At 39.0% G+C, this 15,900-nt stretch overlaps 1 protein-coding gene across 4 annotated transcripts in view; it reads left to right on the top strand.

The window, feature by feature from the left end:
• Positions 1-14,366, top strand: part of UBE2E3 (ubiquitin conjugating enzyme E2 E3) — a 57,721-nt gene extending 43,355 nt beyond the window's left edge. Inside the window, exons 4-7 of one of the 4 annotated variants that reach the window (XR_013922270.1) lie at positions 9,491-9,623; positions 11,390-11,537; positions 12,640-12,894; positions 14,310-14,366. Coding sequence is in view for 1 of the 4 variants with exons in the window: in XM_080346647.1 (XP_080202773.1) it covers positions 9,491-9,623; positions 11,390-11,537; positions 12,640-12,737 (379 nt within the window). In the remaining 3 variants the exon portion in view is untranslated. Of the gene's footprint in view, positions 1-9,490; positions 9,624-11,389; positions 11,538-12,639; positions 13,267-14,309 lie in introns of those variants that run through there. The other 3 variants (XM_080346647.1, XR_013922271.1, XM_080346646.1) reach the window with 3 other exon arrangements.
• Positions 14,367-15,900: the final 1,534 nt, after the last annotated feature.

The raw sequence follows: 15,900 nt of genomic DNA, 5'->3' as shown, positions 1-15,900 counted from the left end.
AGTTAGTATGAAACAATTAAAAGTATGAAACTAATATGCATGTATCATATCATTAAATCCCTAAGTAGGTTCTTCTTATCGGGAGCATGAAAGTGCTTTAATGGAGGCAGGCTGACTGTTTTTGTCTTTTTCCCCTCTTGGTGTGGGCAAGCTGTAACTGTTGCTGAAGTTGAAAGCTGATTTTTTACAGTTGGAGGAAAGGCAACTTTTAGCTATATTGCTGTGAAGTGGTGGAGAAGCCCAATCCTGGACGTCCTGGAGGGGAAGGTTCCACTGTGGTAGCACAAGGCACCTTAGGTGTTCATCTTCTTGACAGGTGGGCACACCCATGTTCCAGTGAAGGCGACTTCCCAGCAATTCTCTTTCTCGTGGTCCTTCATGAAGTCCTTGAATAAAGCGTGTTCACTAAGCTGCACTTTCTCCTTTTACAATCTTAGAAAAAAAGTTTTTCCACAACATTACCACCATTCACAAGTTTAATCACGGAGTCTGCCGTTGGGCTTCAATTGTCAGACTGTTCTGATTCTCTAATTCACGGATGTGCTTTCTGTCTTGAGAAGCACTGTGTTCATAGGTGGAGTTCCTTTCAGTTTTTGGTTGAAGATGAGTTCCTTAAAAAACAAAACAGAATCCACAGAGCAGCGGAACTTTTTTTAATACTTTGGTCAGTATTTTAAGTTGCCTAATGTTTAGGTACTTTGGGTAGATTGACTGCTGGGGACTTCATTTGAACAGCTCTAGTTGACTTGCAGGCTTAGTCTGTTGAAAATTGCCCAGTTATTGTTCCTAGGCATTAATCTTTATAAGTTTACTACAGTTTTAAAGCCAGTTGTATTTTTAGATTAATTAGATCCTTTAGTGAAATTAATTGTTTTAATTGTTCTTTCTTCCTGCATCCAAAGTGTGTGCATAAAGGATGTTGGGAATAATAGATTTTCTTTGTTGATGTTGAAAGTGTCATTGAAAATACTGGTAGGGAACTCTAAACTGGATTTCTCAGTGTCACTTATCTTTTTGACACGAAGATTTTGCAGTGAATGATGGAGGTAACTGATGTCTAAAACACATGGGTGCCACAGAACTATTGAGTGAACAACGAATAGTGTGATCTCAGTAAGGTGAGTAAGGTGATGGCCTGGGGTTTGGGAGATTTACACTGCAGTCCTACTCCACAGCACACGTGTTCTGCATGATGCTGGGCCAACAATCTGGTGTCTGAGTGCCTCCATTTGTGTATGTGTGGGCAGACACATTAAACTAAAGCTGCACCATTTCTCAGGTACCGTGTTATTCTTTCAGTATAGATTGCTAGCATCAGTATAGAGGCTAAAACATATTGAAAAAGAAAATATGCATATATCCCAAATTAGTTTTGTTTATGTTAGGGAGTTGAGGATCCTTTCTCATGGAAGAAAAGAAAAATTTGCCACGTTTACTAAACAGAAATTCATCAGTAATTTTGAGTGGAAGGAAGATGTGAACTGTATATCTGGTTGACAGATTTATTTGAAGAAGTGATTTGGCTTTAGTATAAATTGAGTTTTATACCAACACCAAGAAAATAGCACGTTTTGCTACTATACTACTATTGTTTCAACACTGATGGCAGGGAGCTGGTCGTGTATCCTAAATTACAGGTTTGTTAATATGAACACAGGGCAAAGTGGCAAGAAATGCTTCCCTTTACTGACTGTCCTGTTCTATGCCTTAATAGGGAGTATGGATAGTTTCTGTAGTGTAGGCATGTGAGAGGGACTTCTATGCAGATTTCAGGATATTTAAAATAAACCAGACATTGAGCACAAACTTTCTTAATGCCTGTGAGTCCTGTGGCTTCTCGTGTTTTCAAAACCAATTCATGTTTGGTAAACTTTTTATCTATTTCCTGTGTAGTGTATATTTACAACTCCTCCCTCAAGAGCATAGACAGAAACAATCTGAGATGTTTTGTTACCTGGTTTAAATTTAGTATTTCTGTTGTAAGTTAGCAAACTATGTTCTGAGGTTAGTTATTTTTCAAAAGAAAAATTACAGGAATTCTGCCTCCCTAACTGGCTGTGGTTGTTCTGGAAGATGGAGAGAACCTGAGCAGACTTCTAAGAGCAGCAAGAAAGGTCCCAGGAAATAGCAGGAATACAAAGAGGAAAATAAAGTTAAGCTGTTGTAGCAATGAACTAATCTAATGGGGCTTTTGGCAGTGGAAAAACTATCAGCTTTCCAAAGTACATTACTTGGGTTATCTACATATTACAGCTTTGATGGAATTATCATATAATTTATTACTCAGCTTCCTTTAGTAACAATAGTGTATATTCTTCTACTAATGGCAAGTTTAGCGCTGAAGGTTTTAATCGCCTAAAACACTACAATCTGACATCTTTCTCTTTAGGGTGATTAATTACAGATCTGCACTCAGTTTGATTCCCCTAATGGTACAATTTGACATGAACCAAATACGGCCACATGATTATGTTACTAAGCTGGACTATGCAATCTGAAGTTTATGCCCTTTTGGTGCTCGCTGCAGTAGGACAAATGGCACCTGATTAAGCATAAAGCCTGGTGTTACAAAGCTAATCCATTGACGTTTTTGGAACGTGTAGGGTTTGGCCAAGTCAGGTTGTGTTGGATCAGCACTTTGCTTTGAGTACCCGTGCTGCTTTTGATGTGGGAGGAGGAGCTCTCAAGTTGGATTTACTGTTGTGTCGACCCATGGCCTCAGGCACAAGTCCTGCACTGCTTCATAACCAGCTGAATTAGCAGGGGATCTGTGACTTAAAAATAGGCTGTTGGTTTTGTTTTTTTTCAGCAGTAATTTCTAGATTTCAGTCTTAAGGCCATGATAGACTATAAAGAAGTGACAACAGCAAAGGTTTGTACAGTGAACTAGACTCCGTGTATCCTCAGTTACACAGAGCCTCTGTAGATCTGCTAGAAGCAGTAAATAACCTTTTTCAGCAGACAGATGTAGCAGATTGTTCAGTGGCAGGTAAAATAATAACAGTTGTAGCTATATAAAGAACACAATAGACTGAAACTTTTCTTTGTAAGAAATTGCACATAACCTGGGCACCTTAATAATAGTGCGTACCTTATCAAAAAGCGTTTTCATATATTGCTGTAGACAACCCACATGTGTCCAATCCTAGAAGAATGCTATAATCCAAAAATTACAGCTATACTTGAGGCTTTTGCGAGTGCTTTCTGTATCTAGATGACAGACTACCCAGATTCTGCAATCAGGGTGCTTAGGCACCCGTACAGAGAATAAGTGCTGCAGAAAGCCCTGTAAATGAGACATTGAAAAATAAAGAAAATGGAAATTTCTGTCCATGCTTCTTGTTTTTTTAAAGGTCATTGAACCAAAAGCCACAAATGTATGTCTTTTAATTTTCATTTCCTTTCCAAAAATGCAAGAGCACCTCCACAACTGGGAAAAGAGGATTAAGAAAAAAGGTAATGGATAAACTTTCTTCAAAATTATTAAAATATCCAAGCAGGAGAATAACCCGAGGATCTTTCCATTCCCACGTTTAACATTAAAATACAACTACTGGTATGTGATTTGTGTTCTCTCCAGATTTCACAAAGTAACACTGAACTAAATCTCAGCCACCTTTTACCAGACAGAGATCCTTTGGTGCCTTGCAAGGTTTTTTGGTTTTGGGTTAGTTTGTTTGTGTTTGTTTGGTTTGGTGTTGTTAATTACCAGCAGCATGACAGTGTTTATGCCCAGACAAAAAGCCTGTGTTCTACAAGGTAGCTTGTGAATACAGAGCTAGACAAGCCTTTCTCACTGCCTGGATGGTGAGGAGGATTTTCTAAAGTACTGAGCCTAGAGGCTTGAGTTAAGCGCCAAGTTCCCCATGCAGTCAGTGAAAAGTCAGTGTAACCAGAGGGAGATGGAGAACCTTGGTATCAGGGAGTATTTAAGTGACTCTTGTGCTTCAGAAAGTCACTGATCTCTACCCTGATTGTCTGCAAAGTCTGAGGTGCAGACATCAGAATCCACACTAGATTCCCCACGCGGGAGATATGAGTCCCCACCTCTGCAATAACTTGAAGTTACCTGAGCCTGGGGCTTTCTCCTTCTGTTGGACCTGAGTTCATCCAGCTCAGATGCTGAGGCAGGCAGACTCGCTATAGGTGGGATCTGTGTATTCGCCTGAGCTGGGTGTGCTGGGAGGATCTGTGACAGCCCTATGAGCCATGGTGCTGAACCAGATCATCATCCAACAGCTTTAGCTGAGACCTTGCTGTGCAAAACAAAGCCTTTCATGCTGGTAACATGCTGAGGGCCTTTCTTGCAGCAGGATTTGTAAAACTCAATTTCTGAAGCTGTGTTGTGGAATTTGCAAAACTCCCTGTGTAGCTTTATGCAGTGAATTTTTCAAGCACAAGGTTGTGGAACATACTAAAGGGCAGTAAGTTCTTCCTTTCCTTAGTACTTTTAGTGGAATTAAGAAAAAACAAGAGATATCTTACTCTTTCCTTAAAGCATTGTCTTCACTTACATCGCTGTAAAATTACCATTGTACCATTGTGACAGTCTGTGAAGAGCTTTGGAAATTTTACTTGAGATAAAAGCTTGAGGAGGGTGGAGGGGGCTCTTTCCTCATATAACTCCCACTCCAGGTACCCCATTTGGTTTTTTAGCTGCTGCCCTTGTGATAGCTGCCTGGGTGTTAGACCTAAGGGTGGGCCTTTGAAAGGAGAATGTAGGAAAATATTCCACCACGTAAAGCTGTGCTGTGTAGGCACCCCTCATGGGCGTATTGGGACATAGACCAGTACCTTTAGTTTTATGGTACCAATGACATTTCTCATGAGACGGTCTTAGACTCTGACAGACTCCACTGTTGGAAGCTTCCTAAAAAACAGATCATATTTTACCTCTCAGTTGTATCCTATTACAGATACTGTTTATTGTAATAAAGCATAACACAGAGTTAACATCAAATCTAGCTAAATTACATTTTCCTTCACTCTTTTGCTTCTTAATTATCACAATATCACTACTATGAAGTTGCATTCTGTCACCAAATTTAGATCCCCATGTTTGAAAGAAGTGCTGTCGACAGGAGAAGCACATTTAGCTAGTGCATAAAGCAGCATGCTACTAGCATCATGTAGATAGGAAATTTCTTGTCCTAGTTTCTCATCCTGCAGCTAGTTCCATATGGGCAGCTTTAATGCATTTTGATTGAGTGAATAGTAACAAATGCTGAATTCTGATTTCCGTAACCATGTGTAAGGAGTCTGTCAGACTTTTTGCTGGTGTGAATTCCACTGCATCCGTGTGAATGCCCATAACATTCTGCTGGAAAAGCTGTTCTTCATCTTCATGAAACCTGAGAGCCAGAGTTCAGCAGAGCTAGGTTTAAAGGACCTGGTGTGACCCCATGGGCTCCTAGAGTTTAACCTCATGTCTTAAATTCACCATCTGAAGTCACACTTGTAAAATAAATCTGTTCAGCAGACTAGCTGGGATAGTGTGGTTGTAAATCCTTTGTCTTATCTGAATCACATATGTATCCCTCAGTGAAGTGGCATAATGCATATTTGCTTAGGAAGCAGATGTAGCCAGTTAACTTTATTCTGTCACTTCACCTAGTTTATTTATAAAAAAATCAATCCAGCTTTTATGTATGAAGTAAAAGCCACTTAATATTGCAAATAATATTCTGTTATTTCAATTAATTTGCTTTGTTATTTTGTCTGAGATTTTTTTAGTCCATATTTAAAAAAATAATTAAGTGGTTCTTTTATTGAGAATATGCTTCTGAACTTGTGATGTTCTGTAAGCTAATTTAGGAGGGCAGCAGTCTGGTGGCGATGAACTGCACATGTATGCTGTGTAGCCAAAACAACTGAAGCTGTCATCAAATCTATTGCTCTATCAAGATTTTATATTTTAAAGGACAGAACAGAGGAGGATTTTGTGTCCACTTGTATTCCTTGTCGGGGACTCAGAAGGAGCTGAGACTTTCAGTGGTGAAAAAAGGAGAGGGAAGAAAACCATGGAAATTCCCCATTGTCATGCTCTGCCTGGGGTTTTCTGTCCAGTTTGGCAGGCAGCAAGAGAGATTCCTAGGCTGTCACTCACCACAACTCTCAAGGTTTAGAGCAGGATGCTTGAAGCCTGTGCTTGCAATAGGAGAGTCGGTCTTTTGAATAGCAGGAGAACTTCTGGGAATAAAGAGCTCGAGTACAACCTAGAAGCACCTCCTATGCCAGCCTCTTCAGCACCCAACAGAAGAAGAAGAATATTTCTTCTGGGTATATAACTGAAATAGAAAATTGCAAACAGAGTGAAGCTTCCTCATTCCCAGTTTTCAGCACAGGTTTCTTCCTGTCCTCTGTGCGGTTCACTCCCTGTGGCTTTCAGCAGCGCCAAGTGATGCTCTGCGGTGATGTAGGCGAAGGCAGTGACAGCAGCAGTCCCGGCACTTGCTTGCAGCTGGGTGCACAACTGAGGTGTTGCGTGAGGCACAGCTGCGCTTTCTGCTCTTCTCTGCAGTCGTCCAAGCAAGTGTAACCCCACTGTCCTGTCCTTGGAGAAATCACTGCAGAGACTGAGATTGTCCTGAATAGATCTGGTTTGTTTCGCTGAGCCTCAGCGTGGACTTGTTTACTTCCAAAAATTATTACCTTGGTATTTATACAAAAGATAAAGCAGATATGGCTGGCTGAGGGTGATCCTCACTGGAAATATGCAGGTGGTAGAAAGCCAAGTGTGATGTTCTGTCTCTGCTCTTTAATCTTGTGTCTCCTCACACCAATAATGCAGCAATTGAGGGGATTTTCGTGAAGCAGGGATATCTTTTACACCACTGGAAGTAAGACACCACTTCAGCTGTTAAATAGAAATTTCACAAGCCTTAATCAAGTGTAATGAAATTGTTCGATTTAACAATTTTCTCCTTTATCTAAGTGCAATTATTGTTACAGCTTTGTGTTACTTTTGACATTCCAGCAATCTTTTCTCAGCCGTAGGCGGGTTTTCGAGCACAGCAAATTCTCCTTTCACAAGGCTAGGGGTTCCCCTTCTCATGTTGTAGCTCCACCTTTTTATGTATTGCTAGGGGTAGTGTAGAAGAGGACAATAGACAGTACTAGACAGAGAGTTATTGCCGTAGCTTGTGGCTGCTGGCTGGGAGATGCCCTTGGTCTGACTTGGGGAGAGATTACCTGATAGTTTGGCACTGGACTGGTGCCACACTTAGTTGTGACTGATTCACTGGGCTGAAATATGTCACTAATTTAATTCAGCTCTTTCATTAATCTGATTGAATTGCATCCAGCTGTTAGAGGTACATGAAAGAAAGCTACCTGACACATAAGGCGAGAGCACTAACCTCTGCATTAAACTATAAAACAGTCATTAGGACATCTAATGCTGAAATTGAATTGCTCCATAGAAATTTGGTTTCCAAGCACAATACTAATTAGCTGTAAGCTTGATGAATGTCAAGAATTAATTAAAACATTTCAGTGGCCTGTGTGGGTTTTAAATATTGTCATTATTGCCCCAATATTTTCAGTTCTTACACTAATTGCTTTTTAGAGAGCATGAATGGAATTATCTTCTGGAGTGACTGAGGGTATGAACAGTTCATTACATCATCAGAAATGGACCTGCTTGCCTCTGGATTTCCCTTTTTTTCCTAAAATTTATCTACTGTTTTTCTTCCACTTTCGTGTATGCATTGCAAATAGAAAGGTTAAGTTTGTGATTTTAGACCTAAACTTTATTTTCACAGCACTTCTAATTTTTCTTTGTTAGCTGTGCTCTGGAGGCCAGCATATCATTGTAACCTGCTTTCATTTTGGAAGCGGGAAAATAGCTACAGCTCAATCAAATGATTTTTTGATTTTAATTAAATAGGATGTCAGCCAAAATCCATGATTATTTTGTCCTGTTAATGAAAGGCCTGCCACAGTTTAAACATTTGGTACATGAAGTGGCCACAAAATAAAAAACATGTTGGGAAATTATGAGTTGAAAAGGAATTCATAATTAAAATCAGCTTTTGGTTGTTTCTCAAATATGATCTTAATGTAAAAATAACTAAATTTTTGGTGTAGGAATTGCAGATGTGTAGTGCAGACTGTTCGTCTTCCTCTTCTCTGATGAGTTTCTCCACATGCTTGGCTGCATAACAAGGATGAATGTCCAACATGCCATGTTGCAGACTACAGATGTATATATGGCAAATACATGAGGTGACATGACATGAGAAGAGCTTTAACACTTGGAGAACTTGTAGGGAGACTCCTCGGAGTGTTGAGCAATGCCAGAAACCACAAACTCCATGACTACAGCTCAGTGCCGTCCCGTTGCTTGCTTCATGTGCAATCACATAGAACAGTCCTCAGTGCCTGTTCCTGGGGACCACAGAGGGAGAAGGATGAGGACACTTCACCGTGTGTCTGCCAGGTGTAGGTGGTGCCTGGGAGGCTGCTGAGGTGGGGAGAATTGAAAAGGTCTTTTACAGAGCTATGGTATTGACTTGTCTGCATAGAGGTGATAAATACACCATGCCTGCGTGAGCTCAGTGGTGTTGTTTTCCATAGCAGTCAGTCTGGATCTGAGCCATTCAGATTTAGGACCTCTTGCAGAAGGTTAGGTTAGTTTCTGCTCTGAGACTCACAGAAATAAGATTGTGCTTTGATTTTTTTTTTTTTTTTTTGTGAGGTCAGATGGTTACTGTGTAATATAGCATTAAGTATGATGTTTCAGAAGTCGAGAAAATGCTTGTTCATGATCCCTTCTTTCAAAGCTTTAATAATTAATTACACAATAACCTTTCCCCTAGTGAGAAATGTGTTCAGTATTGGACTTCTTAAAATAAACTGGTTTTGGCTAGTAGTCTGAATGCTGATTGCCTGGAGGCATAGCACAGATATATCCTGAAGAAAACAGTTATTTGGATTGACAGTGCTGTAAGAAGCTCAGCTCCAGGTTACTTGATTCTGTCTCTCCCATCCCCAGTTTTCTTTTCCTGCCCAAGGCTGTACCATTTCACTCTAGCCTGTGAAACAAGCAGCAATAAATGTGTATCAATATACTCGTAAGTAAAATTTTTTATGAAAATATGATCCGTATAATGCCTGGAGAAGATGAATGATGTGGTCAAGATCTACAGCTCCTTTTGTGTATGGATATGATGTCACTGGAAGGGCATGATGTAGATGCTCAGAGCAACCACATACTCGAGAAAGCAGGTCTGGGTTATGTTTGACAGTGACAGTCCAGTAGTTCACGGGCAGTCTGTTTTGATGCTCAGTCTCCAAAGGGACAGTGGTGTGCCCAGCTTTTGTGCCTCTTTAAAACACTGAGCCCACTTAAAACAGTTGGAAATTAGGCAGATTTCAGAGATGGGCAAGTGGTTTGTATTAAATGAAAATAATGTAGAAGGAAATCCATCAAATGCCTCTCAAAGGTACACCTGACTCTTTCTTTCTCTCTCTTCTTTTTTTTACACAGTGCCGGTCCTAAAGGAGATAACATTTATGAATGGAGATCAACTATACTAGGACCTCCAGGTTCTGTATATGAAGGAGGCGTTTTTTTCCTGGATATCACATTTTCATCTGACTATCCATTTAAGCCACCAAAGGTAAGGGTAAGGTTTATCATTTTTTCACACGTAAGAATGCAACTTGCAGCGAATGACTGCTCAGTGCTTTCTGAATATCGAATTTGTTTATGATCTCTTGAAAACTACAAGGTCCAAAATCTTGGCTTGCAATTTCAGAAAAATCCTGCATCTAATTTATGTCCTGATTACTACAGTCAGTACTGATTTCCAGGCTTTAACAAGTGATAAATGAGATGGTAAATTTGATCAAAAGTAAAGACGCAATAAATTTCAGTTTTAATAGAAAACAGCACAAAGACCTTCTTATGTTTCTTCCTTCTCTTTCAGGCTACTAAAATATATGTATAATAAACTTTGTTCTGTTATGAACCAGATTCTATATTATATCTCTTTATGTAATTTTTACCAAAGTAACGGAAAGCTAAAGTAAGCTTATACAGATGACTAAAGTGTTGTATTGTGTAACAAATTGGATAGATTACTGTGATAAGTTCCATTATTGTAAAACATCAATCTATTTGCGACTGGCAAGACCAACAACCTTATTTGATACTATTTTTAAGAAAAAGCTCTTTTTATTAAATAAAACTAAAGTTAAACTAAAATTTCCTTTCTTTGCTCAGAAATAGTATGAATGCTTAAGAAATCATAATTTACTGATGGATATTAAGGAAGTTTAAGGTTGTTCGCTTCTTCCCTCCCTTAGTGTCAAATTAAAGCTCTTGACCAAGTCATCAGTAAGGACACTGCTGACATTTGCAAAGACTCCATACGTTCTACCACACAACATTTCTACAACTTATGGCTCTTGGAGCTATAATGTTGTTATTATCAATCAAATACCTTTTTTCATTCCCTGAAGGATATAAGGAATATAGAAGGATATAAAGAATAATATACTCTCTATGTATTTCATACTTCTCTGAAACCCACAAAATTTAATATTCTCTGAGTCAAGACTGTTATATGAAGTGATCTAGAGCTTTAGACAAATTCCTCATTAAAACCTTGTAGATTTTTTTTTCTAGAGCATGATCATTTTTGAGTTTTCAGTAGTTTCAAAAAACCATCATAGATTTTTTCCCTTCTGCATTAGTATGAAAGGGAGAAATTTCTTCATCTTCTTGTGCTTTATATAATTCAAACACTTAAATATTTCTAATTTATTATTTGTGCAGAATAATGTTTACATGCTCTATCAGTATTAGTTTGAAATAATTTAAAAACAAGCATGGTATTAATTAGTGTGATAGTACAGTTTTTGCTGTATACTGTGTTCTGCCTAATGAAGGGTAAGGCAAAGATTTCATTGCCAATTTGAACAAGAATAATACGATACTCCAATTTTAAATATTAATTTTTATGGTTTATGTTTAGGATTTTGAAGGAAAGGAAAATGTCAATTAATACTGCACATGCAGCCAATTTCTATCTACTTCTTCACCTTCAGAATCCACAGTAAAGTTACATTTGTGATTGGATCATTCGTGACATGCAATATGTTCTTTAAACAGCATACAGTACTACAAAGCAGGCACTAATTTTTGTGGGTACCAGAGAGAGGGTCTCTGTAAAAGCAGTTTATGCACCAAAGATCTCCATGGTAGGTTTCTTAAAGATAGCCATGACTACATTACATACACACCCTTCTGTTAAATGATTGTGTTTCAGAAAATGAGCGGCAGCTCTGCAGAACCAGGAGTGCCCCAGGCACTGCTGCTGCGAGACGAGGGGCAGCACCCCTGGGCAGCCCTGCCTGACTCTCTCTCACACTGTGATTCCAGGTTACTTTCCGTACCAGAATTTATCACTGCAACATCAACAGTCAGGGAGTCATCTGTCTGGATATCCTGAAAGACAACTGGAGCCCTGCTTTGACTATTTCAAAGGTTCTGCTGTCTATTTGTTCTCTTCTGACAGACTGCAACCCAGGTAAGGAGCTGATAATTTGCTGGGTGTCCACTCTTAGTCATTTGGCTTAGTTGCCATGCAATGTAATTTGTGTATTTGAATGTATGCAGATTAAAGTAAAAAAAAAAAAATAATTTTAAAACTGGGTATGAAACACTCCTGCTTCAATGTTGTCCCACATTTAATGGCACTTTTCACTCCTGTGGCACAGCAGAAAGTAAAGAGTGTTAAGCCCTTTTTTTCCCAAGGTATGCTGGAGAAAATAAGCTGATGTCATTGAAGGTCTGTATTGCAGGAGCTTCAGTGAGTGGTCGGTCCCAGGAAAGCAACAAAGTTCTCTTGAGTTATAAACTCATTAATCCTGCAGGTTGGAAAGGGCCACAGGAAGTCTCTTCTCATAGGACAGCAATTGAAATGTTTAATCTTGTGAATGTGAGAGGAACGATGTTCAGAGAGATTTTTCCCTTTTTCAAAGAGAGTTTCCTTGCTGCTGTTGGGGGGAGGAGCTCCACTGGAAGCAGCACAGTTTCTCAGAAGCAACTGTGTGACCAGTGTCATTAGGCAATGAGTGCTAATTGCCTGTGGTCAGAGCAGGAACTGAGCAGTAGCGCTAAGGTGACAGTTCATTGACAGAAGACTGGTAATGATCAGGCAGAAATGGATTAGCCTCTTGGATACAAAAATTTGATAACTCTTGAAGACAACTGGATCCCCCAGATGTGTGTTCTGCAGTCCTGATAACCAAATGTCCACTAGTCTGTCCAGCACTGTGACAGGAGCACCCCAGGCTGTGCTCGCTGAGCGTCCCCTGCACCCAGGGCCCTTATGAAGGGGGAAAGCAGCGCACCCGGCTGGACAGGATCGAGAGATTCAGATAACCAGAACAGATTTTTCTATTTTCTTTTTCTATTCATCATGCCTTGTGTGCTTTCTCTTGGAAATGTCTTGAGTAATAAGAGCCTTGGTGTATCTCATAGCATTTTCTGGCCTAACAAAGGCTATATTTTGGAATAGATTCTGTATTTTAAACTATGTGTGGATATGGTTTGTGTTTGTTTTGTTTGTTGGTGTTTGTTTTTTATTGTGGAATGCTTTCTAATGTGCCTTCCCCTGCCTTTTGCAGCTGACCCTCTGGTGGGAAGCATAGCCACTCAGTACCTGACCAACAGAGCAGAACATGACAGGATAGCCAGACAGTGGACCAAGAGATATGCAACATAAATGACAAACTACTTGTGCAGTGTGAAGGTGCAGAAGGCAACTTTGCAGTGTGCAACAAATCTTTATAGCCTTTACAATACGGACTTCTGTGTATATGTTATACTGATTCTACTCTGCTTTTATCCTTTTGAAGACTGGGATACTGCCCTCCAAAAAGGTAAATGCTATCAAGAGTAGAAATTTGTAGCTGTAGATTAGTTATGTTTAAAATGCCTACTTGCAAGTCTTGCTTCTTTGGGATATCAAAATGTATTTTGTGATGTACTAAGGATACTGTTCCTGAAGTCAACCAAATATTATAGTGCATTTTAGCCTAATTCATTATCTGTATGAAGTTATTAAAGGTAGCTGTAGATTACTAGGAATTATGTCATTTGTATTAAACCCAGATCTATTTCCAATATGTGGTACATGCTGTTGTGAAAACTGTTTTAACTTTTACCTTTGTCAGTTTGTAATGAAAGGATTTCCTTTTTCCCTTTGTAGCTCAGAGAGCACCCAGTGTATCATCTCAAACACAATAAACATGTTCCCCAAGGAGTAGTTTCTTTGTTTTCCTATTTTAAATTAATATTTGAATAAATTTAATTATAGTAACAAGGCAGGGCCAACGTATCACAGATCCCTGTGGATAATCTTTAAATTAATATACGTAAACAAAGGCTTGCTATTAAATGTTTAATGCACACCTGTGGATTAAGTTTTCCCTGGTTTGTTTTTTATAGAACAAATGTCTTTTCTACAATTTCCTTGAATTTAATACTGTTTGACTCTTTCTCAAGGTGGAACGAGAGCATTGCGTATGCTTGCTCCAGAAGTTAACGTAGCTGGTTGCTTCAGGGCCAGTCCTGCTCTCATAACAGCCTGCCTGAGTCCTGCTGTGTATTTTTTTTTGCAGGACAAGGGCTAAGTTAGAGATAGTCTGGTGCTTTTGTTTCCAAGCAAAGCAAGTCAGACTTGCTGACCTAGAGAACTACAGTTACCCATTGAAAATGGTCTTCCAAAGCATGGTTGAACACTATAACACTATGACATCTGTCCAGAAAAAAAAAAAAAAATAGTAGAATAAACTTAATCAGATTTTTATGATGTAAAAACAGTTTTGTTAGTGAAAATGAAATCTGTAAAACTTTTAGAATACATTTTCCCCCGTTCACTTTCTGGCTTGGAAATTTTGTAACATCTGTAAGTAACAAAGATATACAGCTTTATAGTACATACAGTTTAAGAAGCAGAGTCACTAATAGTTTTATAAGTTAAGCTTTTATAAGTTGCCAGTCACAATATTGATTATAAAAAAGAGACTTGATCCCTTTAAATGATTTTTAGAATTATGCTTAATTTTAAACTTTACAGTCTCCCTTACTAGATGGTGTTTTTGGAGATAATGTAGCACTTCCATCAATAAGATGCTCTGCTCATTTAATATATGAAAACTGAATGTTAAGTTTAAATATTAAAGCAATAGAAAATATGTTAAAGATTTAGATCTGAAGTTAGCCATCACTATATAAGTCCCTGTTCTTTGTATCACATAACCTCTGACCGTAAATTGTCCACTCTACTTTAAAGATTTCTACAGATTCCTGAAGGTGGCTTGAAGAACTGTGTATCCCAAATATCTCAACCAGAAGCCAGTGTCTCTTGGTAGCTACAAGATAGCTTTAGAGTTCAGGTTATAAAGTGCAAAAGGGAATGAGAAACGGGGGATCTGGCAGGTGAATATGCCTAAGTCAGGTAACAGAATCATGCCAGGAGATGAAGTGCTGGAAATCACTGCTGCAGGTGACCAGAGTTTCTCATGGTGTCTCTGGACGTATGAGAAATAGCACAGATTGGCAAAGAATCCAGGGGCTATCACATCCGGGCTGGGTGTCTCGGGTCCGCTTGCTGCTGACCATTAGCGCACTCGTGGGAGACACGGTGCCTGTGCACCACTCCAGTGACTTCCTAGTGAAGAGCTAACTATGTATTTCACATGTTAACTGTGTTGCCTACAGAATTTACAGATATTTATATCATAAAATATTATGGTATAAAAATACAGGTTTTAATCCTAATTTTAATGTATTTTGGTTTTGTATTGTACCTACAACTTCAGATACCTAGGTGTACAAGTGGGATGCCTTGTTAGTGTTGCCCCATCTTGCCTTCCTTGCAATTGGATCCTTTACACTGAATTCCCATCCTTTTTTTTTTTTTTTTTTTTTTTTTTTGTTGGTTTGTCATGATTCTGTTCTTTTTTAATGTAGTTTTTTTGTGTGTAAATTTTATATTTACTGAAGTAAAGGTTGTTTTTGTGTAAACATTTAAACTTTAAAAAAAGAAAAGAAGCTAATTTTGTTTCTCAAGTTCTCTCTGCTAAACCATGCAGTAGAAAGAAATTTGTATTGTTAAATAAATCAATTAGTTGTTAAATGAGAATGTGTGTCTGTTTTCATGGGGAGGGGAGAAATCCCTGCTGGAAATACATCCAAAATACCAGTTGCAAAGAGCATCTGGTGTTTTCAAATTATTTCCTTCCTGGCTGTGCTGGGGTGAATACCGGACACTACCAAAGCACAGCATTGCTCTGGTTTTACAGTTTTTCAGTTCCATCTTCTTATCACCAATTGCTGGGTTCAGAAGAAGTGAATTGAAATGACATTTTTTGTGAAAAGACCAGCTACAGGTATTACACATCCCCCTTCCTCTCTAGTTTCGATGGGCTTTTATTGCGCTGTTGTCTTTAGGATTGAGTGAGGAACACGTGCCAGTGGCTGGGAAGGTGCCTAGACCAGGCTCCATGATCTTGTGGGGGAACCAACTGTCCCAGCTTTTGGCTGTGACACTGCTGAGGAACAGAGAGGGCCAAACCAAACAGCCAAACGCAGTCACATCTCTCTGCTTTTCAGCTGAGAGGATGGCTACCTTCAGAGCAAATACTTTGTGACATCAAATGAGAAGCGATGGGTGAAAATAAACATATTAAATATAAATAAATACAATGGAAAGGCAAATATATATCAGCCTTGTTATTTATGTATTAAGATGTTCTTGGTGAGTTGCTTGATGTTCTGTGATGTCTTAGTGATGTGTGGGATGCCTTATGTGAAAACAGTCTCACTTATTGATCCATGTTGACTGGCGATTGTTTGAAGTCTAGAGGTGGGAAGGGAAGGAG

Source organism: Nesoenas mayeri (assembly GCF_963082525.1).
Source record: "Nesoenas mayeri genome assembly, chromosome: 6".
NCBI classification, from domain to species: Eukaryota; Metazoa; Chordata; class Aves; order Columbiformes; family Columbidae; genus Nesoenas; species Nesoenas mayeri.
This window is presented reverse-complemented; position numbering and strand designations above follow the sequence as displayed.